Genomic DNA, 14,716 nt, shown 5'->3' with positions numbered 1-14,716 from the left:
AATAGGATTAGACAAAAGTCTTAATAGGATTAGACAACAGCCTAAATAGGATTAGACAACCGTCTGAATAGGATTAGACAACAGCTTGAATAGGATTAGACAACAACTTGAATAGGATTAGACAAAATTCTTAATATAATTAGACAGCAGCCTGAATAGGATTAGATAACAGCATAAATAGGATTAGACAAAAGTCTGAATATGATTAGACAACAGTCTGAAAAGGATTAGACAACAGCCTGAATAGGATTAGACAAAAGTCTGAATAGGATTAGACAGCAGCCTGAATAGGATTAGACAACAGTCTGAATAGGATTAGACAACAGTTTGAATAGGATTAGACAACAACCTGAATAGGATAAGACAGCAGCCTGAATAGGATTAGACAGCAGCCTGAATAGGATTAGACAACCGTCTGAATAGGATTAGACAACAGCTTGAATAGGATTAGACAACAGTATGAATAGCATTAGAGAACAGCCTGAATAGCATTAACTTACTTACTTATCCTCTTCGTCCCCGGTGGGACATAAGGCTTCAACAAGTTGTCTCCATCTAACTCTGTCCTTGGCAATATACACTGTACTGTGCCTGTCCCCATGAGTAGCCCATTTCCTCAAGTTCTGATGTTACGGTTCTCCTCCAGGTGGTACGTGGTCTGCCTCTTTTCCTCTTTCCAGATGGTGTCCAGTGTAGAGCTACTTTGGGAATCCTGTTCTGGGGCATTCTCATTACGTGACCAAGCCATCTTATTCTTCTTTGTTTTATCTCTGTGCTGATGTTCTTACTTTTGCACTTTTGGTGTAGGTTTTTATTACTGATTTTGTTTGGCCAAAAGATTCTGTTTATTTTTCTAAGGCAGCTGTTGTGGAAGGCCTCAACTTTTCTCATATCACTGTCTATAACACGCCAGTATTCAGACCCATACAGGAGGACTGATTTCACATTACTGTTATAAAGTTGGACTTTGGTCCTCAGACTGTAGCTGTTTGATTTCCAGATGGTTTGGAGTTGGGCGAATGTTGCACGTGCTTTGTTGAGTCTTGCCTTTATGTCTTTCCCGGCACCGTTGTCCTTGCTAAGTATGCTTCCTAGGTAGGTGAAGTCCTCCACCTCCCCTAGCAGCTCTCCATTTAAAACCACAGGTTCCACTGGAGCATTTATTGTCATCACCTTGGTCTTTTTGGTGTTGATGTTAAAACCAGTTTGTTTGGCAAATTTGTTCAGCTGATCTGTTTTTTTCTCTTGTAGATGGGTCTTGTTCCCTGAGATCTCTGCAAGGTCGTCTGCAAAGTCTAGGTCCTCTAGGTTGCTGAACATAGTCCACTGGATACCTCTCTTCTTATCTGCTGTGCTGTTTCTTTGGATCCAATCAATGACTATTAAGAAGAGGATAGGTGACAATATACATCCTTGTCAAACTCCAGATTTGACACTAAAGGACTCAGAGATGATCTTTTCTAATATGACACTGCATTCAAAGTTTTAGAATGCTCGCATAAGGTTACAGATCTTCGTTGGGATTCCATATGATCTAACTGAATAGGATTAAACAACAGCTTAAATAGGATTACACAACGACCTAAATAGGATTAGACAACATCCTGAATAGGATCAGACAACAGTCTGAATAGGACTAGACAACAGCTTGAATATGATTAGACAACAACCTGAATAGGATTAGACAGCAGCCTGAATAGGATTAGACAGCAGCTTGAAGAGGATTAGACAATAGCCTGAATGGGATTAGACAAAAGTCTGAATAAAATTAGACGCCTAAATAGAATTAGACAGCAGTCTGAATAGGATTAGATAGCAGCCTGAATAGGAGTAGACAACAGCCTAAATAGTTCTTAGACTTCAACCTAATCCTATCCAGGCTGCTATCTAATCCTATCTAAGCCACTGTCTAATCCTATTCAGGCTGTTGTTTAATCATATTCAGACTCTTGTCTAATCCTATTCAGACTGTTGTCTAACCCTTTTCAGGCTGTCTAATCCTATTCAGGTTCCTATCTAATCCTTTTCAGGCTGTTGTCTAATCCTATTTAGGTTGTTGTCTAATTCTATTCAGACTGCTGTCTAATCCCATTCAGACTGCTATCTAATCCTATTCAGACTGTTGTCTAATTCTATTCAGGCTGCTGTATAATCCTATTCAGAATGTTGTCTAATCCTATTCAGACTGCTGTCTAATCCTATTCAGACTGTTGTCTAATCCTATTTAAGCTACTGTCGAATCCTATTCAGGCTGTTGTCTAATCCCATTTAGGTTACTGTCTAATTCTATTCAGACTGCTATTCAATTCTATTCAACTTAAAAAGGATAACCTGAATAGAATTAGACAACAACCTGAAAAGAATTAGACAACAGCCTGAATAGGATAAGACATTAGCTTGAATAGGATTAGACAACCTGAAAAAGATTAGACAACAGTCTGAATAGGATTAAACAACAGCCTGAATAGGATTAGACAGCAGTATGAATAGGATTATACAGCAGACTAAATAGCATTAGACAACAGTCTGAATCAGATTAGACAGCAATCTGAATAGGATTAGACAGCAACCTGAATAGTTCTTTAGTTCTTAGACTTCAACCTAATCCTATCCAGGCTGCTATCTAACCCTACTTAAACTGTTGTTTAATCCTATTCAGACTGTTCTCTAATCCTGTTCAGGCTGTTGTCTAATCCTATTCAGGCCTGCTGTCTAATCCTATTCAAACTGTTGAATATTCCTATACAGACAATTGTCTTGTTCTATTTATGTTATTGTCTAATCCTATTTAGGTTGTTGTCTAATCCTATTTAGGTTGTTGACTAATTCTATTCAGGTCACTGTCTAATCCTATTTAAGTTGAATAGGATTAGACAGCAGTCTGAATAGGATTAGACAACAGTCTGAATAGGATTAGACAACAACTTGAATAGGATTAGACAACAGCTTGAATAGGATTCGAAAGCAGTCTGAATAGGATTATATAGTAGTCTGAATAGGATTAGACAGCAATCTGAACGGGATTAGACAACAACCTTAATAAGATTAGACAACAGTTTCAATAGGATTAGACAACAGCCTAAATATGATTAGACAACAGTCTGAATAGGATTATACAACAACCTAAATAGGATTAGACAGCAGTTTGAATAGGATTAGATAGCAGTCTGAATAGGATTAGACAGCAACCTGAACAGGATTAGACAACAACCTGAATGAGATTAGACAACAGTCTGAATAGGATTAGACAACAGCCTGAATAAGATTAGAAAACAGCCTGAATAGAATTAGACAGCAGTATGAATAGGATTAGACAACAACCTGAATAAGATTAGACAACAGTCTGAATAGGATTAGACAACAACCTGAATAGGATTAGACAACAGCCTGAATAGGAACAGGCTTCAACCTGAATAGGATTAGACAACAACCTGAATAGGAATAGACAGTAGCCTGAATAGGATTAGACAGCAGCCTGAATAGGATTAGACAACAGCTTGAATAGGATTAGATAGCAGTCTGAATAGGAATAGGCTTCAACCTGCAATTGGACTAGTTAGGAGTTTGAACAAGATTAGTCAGCAGCCTGAATAGGACTCGGCAGCAGCCTGACTCAACGTCTACGTTAACCCTCCTTTAATAAAGGTCGGGATCTTAGAACTAGAAATGCAAAAATTAGAAATACTTTATGTGAACTTTTATTCATTCGGTAAAATTTTCGTTTTGTGGAAGGTCCAGGTTCTGTCCCCCCCCCCTTCCCCCGTGACAAACTCGATTCCTTAGAATAGAAAATGTTCCGGGCCGTGACAGACACGAGTCGTTAGAATAGAGACTGTTCTTTCGGCAGGTGTTCGCCATAAATATTGATTAAACCAATTGTCTGTCTCATAACAAAATTACCAAAACGGCCCGTACAGTTTATCATAGCTCTAAATTTGCGATATTTTACCCGTTCCTGGGGCCATCAAACTTAGGCGAGCTTACTTTTAATCCTAACATCACTTAGATTTTATAAAAACAACGTATAATTTTACGGCCCCAGAGCCAGGTGACGACTTTGTATAAAGTATCTAAATGTATCAAATGTGCGAGAAAGATTCCAGAGGGAAGTTAACAGACAACACGCTTAATTAAGTGACAAGATATTAAAAAACGTGCATTTGAAATTCTACTACTTCTTAAATATGTTTCTGTATTGGTTTAAATTTTTTTTAATTTTATACTATCTTCATTTACAATTCTCCGCTCCATGCTACGAAAGGTAGTAACTTGTGTATCAGTTTCTTTGAAATGACAGGGACGGATCCAGGAATTATGGTAAGGGGAGCGCAACTTTATGAAACAGGGGGTCTGGGGGACCGCCTTGAAGATCCCAGTGGGTCGAGGGTGAAGCCTTAGTGGAGGCCCAGGGGGCAAAGCCCCCGGAAGCTCCTTGATTTTACAAATTCATAGGGCTTGAAATATGTCTCCCATGAAGTCATTTTTACTATTTTATGTCATTTTTAATAAGGAGCAATACTAGCTGTCATTTTGGTGTCGAAAATTTTTGTTGCTAAATTGTGATTTACTATTTCAATGACAGAAAAAAAAGAAAGATTTATGAACGTTTGTTATTAACATTTGTGTTAGAAAACCTGCCCAGAGGCTCTGAATGAAATTATATTATTGTCTTCCCGCTCAAAATCACACGGCCTCTCACCTCTGTCGGCGCGGGTTCGAATCCCGCTCGCGCCGGTAAGTGAGAAAGTTTCCCAGTTTACTTTCGGAAGGTCGGTGGTCTCTTCCCAGGTACATTGTATCTGGGTTCTCTCTTCCACCAATAAAAACTGGACGCCATCATATAACTGAAAAATTGTTGAGTGTGCCGGAAAACATCAATCATCAACATCATCCCGTACAAAAACTGATTTCTATATAGATCTAATGCTATCAATAGAACCGAAATCTTTATTTTGATAAAATCTCAAACTTAGTTTTAATTTTATCAATGACTATGGTTAAAGTTTATATACAAACTACCATAATAGCACATTTTACAGCAAAATAGAATTTTCAGATTTAGAGCTAATATAACTTTAAGGGTTTTTGGAAAAAATTAAGATCTCCTAATAAACTAATTCAATTAATCCAAAAGAAATTGTAATTTATTTCTCCGAGAGTGGAATAAATAATTGCCTCATTTATCATAAACATTTTTCTAAACAAGAGACAACGACTGACCTTATATTTGAAAAATTTATGGGGGGAGGGGAAGGGGGACTGTTGGCTGCACCCTCATACATCCGCCACTGAATTATAAATCCCGTGGGTATCCGAGTTAAAATACGTCCTCATTACCTCTTGCTTGTCGTAAGAGGCGACTAAATGAGGAGGTTCTTCGGAATATATTTTTTATTTACAAATCTAATTCTGTGCCCTGTCGGGCATACAAACTCAAGAAAAGAAGTGACAATCAAAAGACCAAATACAGGAGAGAGAGAGAAAAAAAAAAAGAATGTACAGAAAATTAAGCTGTCCAGAAATACAGTATATGTATAACAATATTGTATCAGATATAAAATCAATTTGTAGAATCTATGATATGTAATGAACATTTGTAGAATAAGCATCTGAGTTAAACCTGGTACATCTTGTCTCATTGTAGAATATATGGTATACATTATTTTATAAAAACTTATATATTTTTTATTTTTACATTGTATATTATTGTTTCTCATTTCAAAAATGCTGATTGATAATTTATCCAACTTGGTTTACAACATGTTAGAGGATCTTCGTTTGACATAAGCCACAGAAATTTTTCTCGAGTTTGTATTATATTTAGAAATATTATGAAAAAGGTCTGCCTTCCACTTGTATGTAATGGACAATCAATAAGTGAGTGTATCTCATCTTCCATGCACAATTCGTGTCATATTGCAAATTCTTTTGATTCTCTCAAGTATAACTTTTTTATCTTCAGTGTTAGTTATTTGTTCATACCTCCCACTCTGAGATTGTGTGCACTTATTCTAAATTTGCATATTATCTTTCTTTGTTCATAATTTTTTAAAAATAAATACTTTTCAATGTTGAAGTTTTGCTTGAGATCGAAATATATGGTCACTAATTGCACAGTGATGCATCCTTCCTCTCTTATCTTAAACCAATATTCCAAAAAATTCTCTCTCGTATTTTTCTTCTTAATTTGTTAGATAAAAAGGTTACATTTGTAAAATATTTCAGTAGCAAGAGACGGTGTTATAGGAGAAAATTATTTCAGTAGTGAAATATCCATTCCCACCCAAAGTAACATATACAATAACCCCCCCCCCCCCAAAAAAAACAAGCAAAAACCCACCCACCCCCAAAAAACTTACCCCCCCCCAGTGTTTTTAAGAATCTAAGTGTTTTTTTTGCAATTCTGGGGTCTACAACCCCCAATTTTGAGCCGCGGAAAAGGTACAAACTTAGGTCTCCCCTGAGGATTTTTGGGATAATATATGACACTTCTAAGAATAAACGTTTATCTGACTCCCCTTCTTTTTTATTTCGACATGTTACTGCTATCAATTTTGACTTTCTTCTTATGTATTTTGCTCTTTTCTTGGATGCCCCCAAGGGCTCCAACTATCGTTTGAACAATAAATTTATTCTATTTTATTCTATGTCCCTATACAGACCTAGGTCTATGTGGTACTGAAAATTTTCGACGAACGTAAAACAAACAGACTACTCTAGTACTGTTGGCAATACTAATCATTGATACATAATATTTTATACTTTCCTACTTCTTACCCCCCCCCCTTCTTTTTTAATTTTTTTTATATGAACCACGTGGTTCCAGTTTGTTTACACATTGCTAAGAGGACAAGCATGCGCATTATGTTGTTTACTTCCGGGATTATCGCGCGAGATTAAACAAGCACCCGAGGAAAGAAGAAGTCGATATTCAAAGGGGAAAATAAGAATAAAATTGTTGTGTCCCCAATATGTGAAATGTGATTTAATTGGATCTCGCTTAATTATTGGAGTTATTTAAACATTTCGTTTCGTGTTTTGTGTTGTTTCGTTTGTGTGATTATTTAATATTCCTGCCACTGTTATAGGCTACCCCGGGTGCAAGCCGGTCTTGCAAAATTAACCCGGAATGAAATACGCATTTCATTTGTTTTTCGTTGTGGTATGCTGGTCATATTCACAATATGTTGCTAATGGTAAGTCTAAATGAAATGAAATGTCAAGAATGCAAGTATTCCATGAAGATACCAGATATTTAATTTATTTTTTATGGGCCCTACTGGCCTTAATCTATTTTTTCTTCTTTATATAGGCTATATCTCAGAGACACGTTAACACTATGTTTTTATCGTAAAACACAAATTTAATCTGAGGAAGTCTCATGTTTTTCCTGACATTGCACTAGAGTTGATAAACACCGGCCCTGAAGTGGACAGGGATGGCCTATGATGTAGGCTATACCTGTCCACTTCTCTAAAGAATGTAATAAACTCCCCAGAAGAAATTCCAACCCTACTCCTGAGAGAAGAAATCACATTTTATTCTTTGGGACTGGCATTGCATAAAGTCTGAAAATAGTCATTAAATTGTAATTAGATATATTAGAATTACAGAATAAAATCTGAGGACTTTCTTTGTATTCATCAAAGTGCTCACCCGGGTTTAGCTGACCAGAGTCTCTCGTTTGTCTGCTAACTTTTGCTAGTATCCCCAATTAGTGTAGATTCGTATAATTTATGTAAAAAGACCTGGAAAATCTAAAATTGTGATTAAAAGTAACTTACTGTTTTACATAAGAATCTTTCAACTGGTCTATAAATTATGATGAATTTATCGAATTGATATGCATATTATTCTCTTGTAAATATAGATGTAAGTTTGGAAGAAGGACTTCTTTTTGATAATAAAGTAAACTTTAACCACTCGGGCACAAATGTCAAACTTGATATGCAAGCACGAGGAGAGCTATACTGTAGGTTTTAGGTGACTCGACCAGGCGAGATTATTTGCCCCTCATGTTTGAAAAGTTAATTTGGGAATGGAAGTAATAGACTTGTACAAGTATATCCAAATTGAAAAATCTTATTGATTAAAACCTTGTATCAATTTTGTCTTTAACAGCTCAATGTAACTGTGGAACTGACTGTGTAACCAACTGTCCGACTGGAACCCATTATGACTCAGGATCGTGTGTGACATGTCCACTTGGCCATTTGTAAGTACACTCATTACCCCCTCCCCCTTGCCCCTCCCCCCACACAGTCGGGCACGAAATGCAGGGTGGGGTATAAATTTGAGCACCTGGAACCCTGAAGATGGAATAATCTTCCTTACCATTTGTACAAAGAGTGAAGGGTGGTAAAGGGACCAAAAACACAAACCCTGAAGATTCAGTGACTCAGTGTTGTCACCCCCACCCCACTCACTGTGACGACACAGTGTATCTATAATGGGGAATGGGACAGACAATATGAGCCCCGATGATTTGGTTTTCTTCGAAGATTCAGTAGTCACACACACACACCCCACTCACTGTGACAGCACAGAGCCTTAAAGGGTCTGTATTATCCCCTCTTACCATCTGGACACAAATTAAAGGGTGGGAAATAAGATGGTCTCTTAATACAGGTTTGACTGTGTGTGTGTGTATATATATATATATATATATATATATAATATATATAATTCAAATAGAAAGAGTTGATATCACATAGTCAAAATATATATATATTTATATCTAAGAAAATAAAATATCCTGAATGTTCAAACTGGAATTTTTCTTTCTTCTTGCATTTGAGTTTCTCTGATTTACATTTTAACTACTATTGATCTTCAAAATAAGTGTAAAGTTTTTGTAATGTATATAAACCTGTATTGAAAGTGTATCAAACACAAAGATTTCAAATAAAATGTTTTGATTAAATAAAATGTTTTACTTACCAACCCTACAGGTCTAAGAGAGGCTAAGTTTTGGGGGAGTGAAATAGGAAACACATATTTATTTTATTTTGGTCTGATTATATGACAGAGAGTTTAAGATTGATTATAGACCTCTTAAACAAATCAATGTAGAATTTACATTGTAACATCTGAAATTATTTATAGATGTTAGCAATAGTTATTGTAACTTGGAACCATTTATTCAATATTGATAAAAAAAGTGTGTATTTGTGTAAAATTGTATACATCAACTTGAAAATTAACAGAAAATCAAACTTAGTACAGACATATTCTCCCCTTTCCCTTGTGTAATTTTTAGAGTCTTTAAGTTGGGAGATATTTCATAACTTTGTCAAGCATTATATAGACTTCTAATGATTCTGGACTGCTGCCAGTGGAATATAAAAAGTCAGTCTATCGAATTTACTTATATCCATTATGCTTCTGATTTAAACTTCATGTTTTTTGGAAATGTTGTTTGAGAAAATTACTGGTGAATTCAATGCCTTTGCCATGAGGGGATATTTAAATGTCTCCTACATTTTAACTTTAAAATTACTGAAGATAGGAAAAGTTGAATAACAAAATAAAGTAGAACTTGATGTTGCATAATTCATATTTTATTCACAGTACTGCAGATATTGATCGGTGCCATAAGTATGTGGTAATTAAAAAAAAAATTAATTATACTTCATTTGTTCATACAAATTTTTTTTTGAAACCCTCGGACATAGAATTTTTATTGTGTTAATTGTCAATGATGCATAGTGACATTTTTGGTCAGATTATTTTTTAGTCTGTATATACCCAAAAATTTTGTAATTGTAAGAAACAGGACTTTTTTTTTGGTGAATGTATTTTCATCAAACTTTTATCAGAATAGAGAAAATTATTTACTTTTCTGATAAATGAAGCTACAACTGAAGGAAGTTTGTTTTTTTATATGCAGATTAATTATATATGATAACAGGGTTGCTTTTTATAGTTTAATGATCCTAAAGTTTTGACCATCAAAAATTTTGTGGGATTGTTTAATAACACAACATGTTGTCTTGGCTAATAAAATTATTACAGTAACTAATATATAAGAAGCATATTTTGAAAACTACATTTGGCTCCTACATTTGCACACCAAAGTGTGACATAATGTGATATAAGGTGTTGTGTGCAAAGTGTGACAGAATGTGATATAAAGTGTTGTGTGCAAAGTGTGACAGAATGTGATATAAGGTGTTGTGTGCAAAGTGTGACAGAATGTGATGTAAGGTGTTGTGTGCAAAGTGTGACAGAATGGGATGTTGTAAGGTGTTGTGTGCAAAGTATGGAGATGTTTGTTATGTTCGATTCATCGAAATGTCCCAGATTTGATTTTATGACTGGAGATGACGTTTGTTTGCCAATTTGGATGATGTACCTTAAAAATGGCTATTTTGAATTGGTATTTGTTAAATTTAGAAATTGTATCATATTTGATGACATGTTCATGAAATGTTTGTAGATATCAGAGAAGAGTGGTGTAAAATTTTAACAGACATCATTTAAGTTAGCGTTTCATTACAAGCTGTTTATTAAAGTGATGTCAAGAACAAGGGGACAATCAATTTTTGAGAAGTTAATCGAACCGGGCACTATTTCACCCTGCAGTTTTGATAGGGTGCACGTCAGATTCCTAGTGAAAAGTAGAAATTGCAGTGAACACTTTTTGGACATAATCACTACATATTTTCAATGTTTATTTGATATAGAAAATTCCCAAATCTTATTGAATTTAATTTCATAATACAATCAATCACAATTTTATGGAATAATGCATTTATTTTGAAACATTGTTTATAGCTCTGTGCTGCTTTCTCTTTGTAAATAAAAAATGGCCATGTATCATATACCAGTTTTGGTTCTGTTAAATAAGTTTCTGTTTCAATTCACTGAATAATTTATCGATTAAAAAAAATATTTTAACTGTAAAGTGGTTACTAGCATGTAGACTCAAATCACTTCTGACCTTCAGTTTCTTTTTAATCTTTGACAACGTATAAAAGTGTCGTAGAATGTGAAACACCATTTGATCAATCTTTTGAGGAATCTTTACTTTAATTGCCTCAAAGTCTCAGCAAACTATTTAAATATTGTAAATCGTGAAGGTAAACAGATCTTCGACTTTTATGGAGACAATTTATGTTGTGGAAACGTTTGACGTCATATGCCTCAGCTTTATATATAGTGTTGTATAATTTAAAAACTCAGGTGTTTTAAACATTATAAAATGACCAGCTATCCTGTTGAAAAATTCTAATAGGTAAAATACACAAGACAAATTTTCAATGGAGGAATAAATAAAGGGGTTAGATTTCAGGATTTTTCAATACATTGCAACTTAAAAACCCATAAATGCGGTGCAAGAATTCTTCGACATGATAACGGGTTATTGATTGATGATATCAGAATCAGAATGGTGTTTGAAATTTTGTCTTGTTATATATATAAGGCTTCGAAATAGACAAGGAAGGGGAATATGGGTCATAATTTCGATTTATTTTATCTTTTTTTTTATCGATTATATTGCATACACCTTCAGTGTGCGTGTACAAATCTAGAGCGCTGTATTAAATGACAAGGATAATATTCAAATTCAGATAGAGCTAAATAAACAGTCATCAGAGGAAGTAGAAAATTAATATAGATATATAGATAAAGTGCATGTAAATTGTTTTGTCGCAATAGACCCAGCTACTTTCTGTTCTGATGGTTGAGAATGAATTATTAATATACTTCTTGTTGATAAACTGCATACAAGAATCAATAAATTGACTAGTCTGTGATCTAATTCATCACTGGATTGTAAAATCATAGCAAAGATTTGCAGAAATGTTGTGTTTTATCATTGCTTTCTTCTTCAAAGTAGGTTATTTGAATTGCTGAGCCTAATATAGGCATATATGCCCCAGCTAGACTGTCAAATGGGTACGAAATATATCTTTGAGAAATCGTTACAAAAGTAATGGTCACTAATGCAAAACAAATGGCCATCAATGGAGAATGAAATACATTAGGTGGTGTGCAGGTCATTAATTTAATGTGACTAGAAAATGTCGGCCCAATGACAATATGGCCCAAGTAGAGTGCATGATAATTTGACCCAGACAGCTCGGGTTGGACCATTTGGCCCAGCATCACTGTAAGACTATAATTTAGTCTGATGACATTTAATTTGGCACATTAGACAGTTTAATATATTAACCATTCGGTCAAGAGAGTTTGGCCCAACAAATATTCATGGTGATGTCACAGTGATGAGGGTATCGGAACCTGAAAAAATAGAAAAAAATTAATGGGATGTGATTTTGGGAATTTTTAAAAATTTTCCTTGAATTTATAAGTCAATTCTTCCTTAAATTTGATGAATATATATTTAGAAGAAATTTCTCATGAATTTTTAGAGATTGATAAGCACTGAAGCTGTTGTTTAAGTATATGTACAGTAGAACTTCTGAGTATCTTGAACATGCATGAATATAATCAAATATCATTCATATGTCATAGTGAGTTGGAAGTCCCAGCTACATTTTCTTTATGTATTTATCATCAATGTCTTGAAGCTATGGATGTCTCAAAGTTTTTTCCCGTCCCCATCAAATTCGAGATAAACAAGGTTTGACTGTATAATGATTAGTTCAACATTAAGATCAGCTTGAATATGTCATGTAAAATCATTGACACCTTTTTTCATAAAATCAGTCTATAACAGTAACAGGGTTTCACATAGTAAAATTTTCACTCATTATTGATGATGTTTCTGATTCAATGAGTATTCATTCACTTTAGTTTGTGTGAATTTCAGGTAAAAATGAAAGTTAATTCAACCATGATGTAATGCTAATCACTGAACTTTAGGGGGAGATAACCCGGCCTTCTATGCCAATAAATTCACATGATTTGTTCACATTAGTGCTAGGGGTCTGCCATGCTAAGGTTTTACCAAGTCCATATGTATTAGAAAATTTAGTTGACAAGTAATTTTTTCATGCTACTGTCCCATAATTTTCCATTTCCGCATTTGGAAAAATGTTCACAGCATGGCGTATTACGAACACTTTGATCTTTGATTCGTTGCTTGTGGACACAAACCCGTGCATTTAATTTACTGGTCTGTCCAATGTAAATTTCTTTGCAAGTCGGGCAAATGGCACAGTAAATTAAATTGGATTTATCTAGCTTAAATCGGGAATGAAAATCCTCACAAATTTCTCAATGAACTGCAAATCAGAAAATTTAATATTAATTAATATTACTATATATATGCTATAATCATATTTACATTTCCAATGTTTTTGCCTTTTATATCTTTACAAAATGTAATGATAGCCATTTCCTCATGAATATACTGCAGTTGTGAACAAAATGCACCTGAATTTTGATAAATGTAATTCTAAATTCCAACAGAAATGAAAGTAGAATGCCAATATAAATGATAAATTTCATTTTCGAGAGAGACATGGGAGTATGAACTGCATAAGCATGATAAGGGTATGTTTAAATCGGCATACTTTTCATGAAGTGGAGCACACTTTATGCAATATGCCACTGTGTGAAGCGTTGCATTTCACACCCTCATGTATTTCCATTAGTGAAATCTATTTCTTAAATATTTGTATAGTCTGTGTGGTATTTGTATAGAACTTGTGCAATGCAATTCATGTATTAAGAGAATGTATCTAGAACTTCAATACATTTATTGGTTGATTATATGAATACCAGCAGACCTGTTTGAAAGGTGTCCAGAGAATTAGCAGGATTCTTTTTTCGAGGGCAGAATCAAAGTATACACTTCGTCTCGTAGTTTCCCCTGACACTGAAAGCACAGATATCTCCTTTTAAAAATTTCGTTTTTGCTGTTTTTTAATAAAACTTTTTCTGTATTTAACAGTTGCCTTGGAGGTAGCAATCCCAAATCAGCATGCCCAGGAGGGAAGTACATGGACACAACAGGAAATGACCAGCTGACCGACTGTAAGGTACGACAAAGTACTCAAGTGCATCTAGCATTTACTGTCTAGGACGCTATAAGGGCTTTGGGGGCCATATTTCAAAAGAATTGGCGAACAGTAATTGATATTTCAAAAAATTAAAAGTGCAAACATCTTTTACACATTACATGTAAGAACAATATTTGCTACATTGCTCGGGCATGGACATACAATTTCTACAAGTGAATTCAATGTGAAATTCTTTTGATCACATGATCAAATCCTATGACACCCTTATGCCCAATGGTCATTATTGTAAATTTGATTACATGTGGACTGCAATTCAGATCCCAATGAAGTTATAGAAATGATATCAATCATTATCTTGTATTTACGATGAGAGTTACGACTGAATTTCAGAAAATGAAATTGAATCATGTTGTGTGATTATGATGTCCAATTATATCACAATATTGCTTTATTATGGTGCCTCAATAAAACTGAGTCAGATGACGAGTTATGATTCTCCTTTTAGAATTGAAACATCTAATTTTTGTTGTGACATTACATAAAAAACAGTTGCAAATATAATTTTTTGGGGTAATGGTTTTATCCCTTTAAGTATTGGTGCTATAGTTTCAGTGATGATTTAATTGTTTTTATGCTCCCTGAAAAATTTTGGGGGAGAATATATCTGTCCATCCTTCCGCTCCATCTGTCCGTCCGAGTTCATATATCTCCTAAACCTTTCATCAGAAATTGATATTATAATTGATCACAAATGTTCCTTAAGACAAGGACTTTTGGACCAA

At 34.6% G+C, this 14,716-nt stretch overlaps 2 protein-coding genes across 2 annotated transcripts in view; one reads left to right on the top strand and one right to left on the bottom strand.

The window, feature by feature from the left end:
* Positions 1-555: 555 nt before the first annotated feature.
* On the bottom strand, positions 556-1,320 carry LOC125680078 (uncharacterized). Its single transcript, XM_048919520.2, has one exon. It carries the CDS (start codon positions 1,318-1,320, stop codon positions 556-558), a length of 765 nt encoding a protein of 254 aa, XP_048775477.2.
* Positions 1,321-6,878: 5,558 nt separating this feature from the next.
* Positions 6,879-14,716, top strand: part of LOC125678628 (uncharacterized) — a 103,442-nt gene continuing 95,604 nt past the window's right edge. The window contains exons 1-3 of the mRNA XM_048917220.2: positions 6,879-7,196; positions 8,122-8,215; positions 13,865-13,952. Coding sequence (XP_048773177.2) covers positions 7,130-7,196; positions 8,122-8,215; positions 13,865-13,952 — 249 coding nt within the window. The 5' untranslated portion in view covers positions 6,879-7,129. The remainder of the gene's footprint in view (positions 7,197-8,121; positions 8,216-13,864; positions 13,953-14,716) is intronic.

Source organism: Ostrea edulis, chromosome 2 (genome assembly GCF_947568905.1).
Source record: "Ostrea edulis chromosome 2, xbOstEdul1.1, whole genome shotgun sequence".
NCBI lineage: Eukaryota > Metazoa > Mollusca > Bivalvia > Ostreida > Ostreidae > Ostrea > Ostrea edulis.
This window is presented reverse-complemented; position numbering and strand designations above follow the sequence as displayed.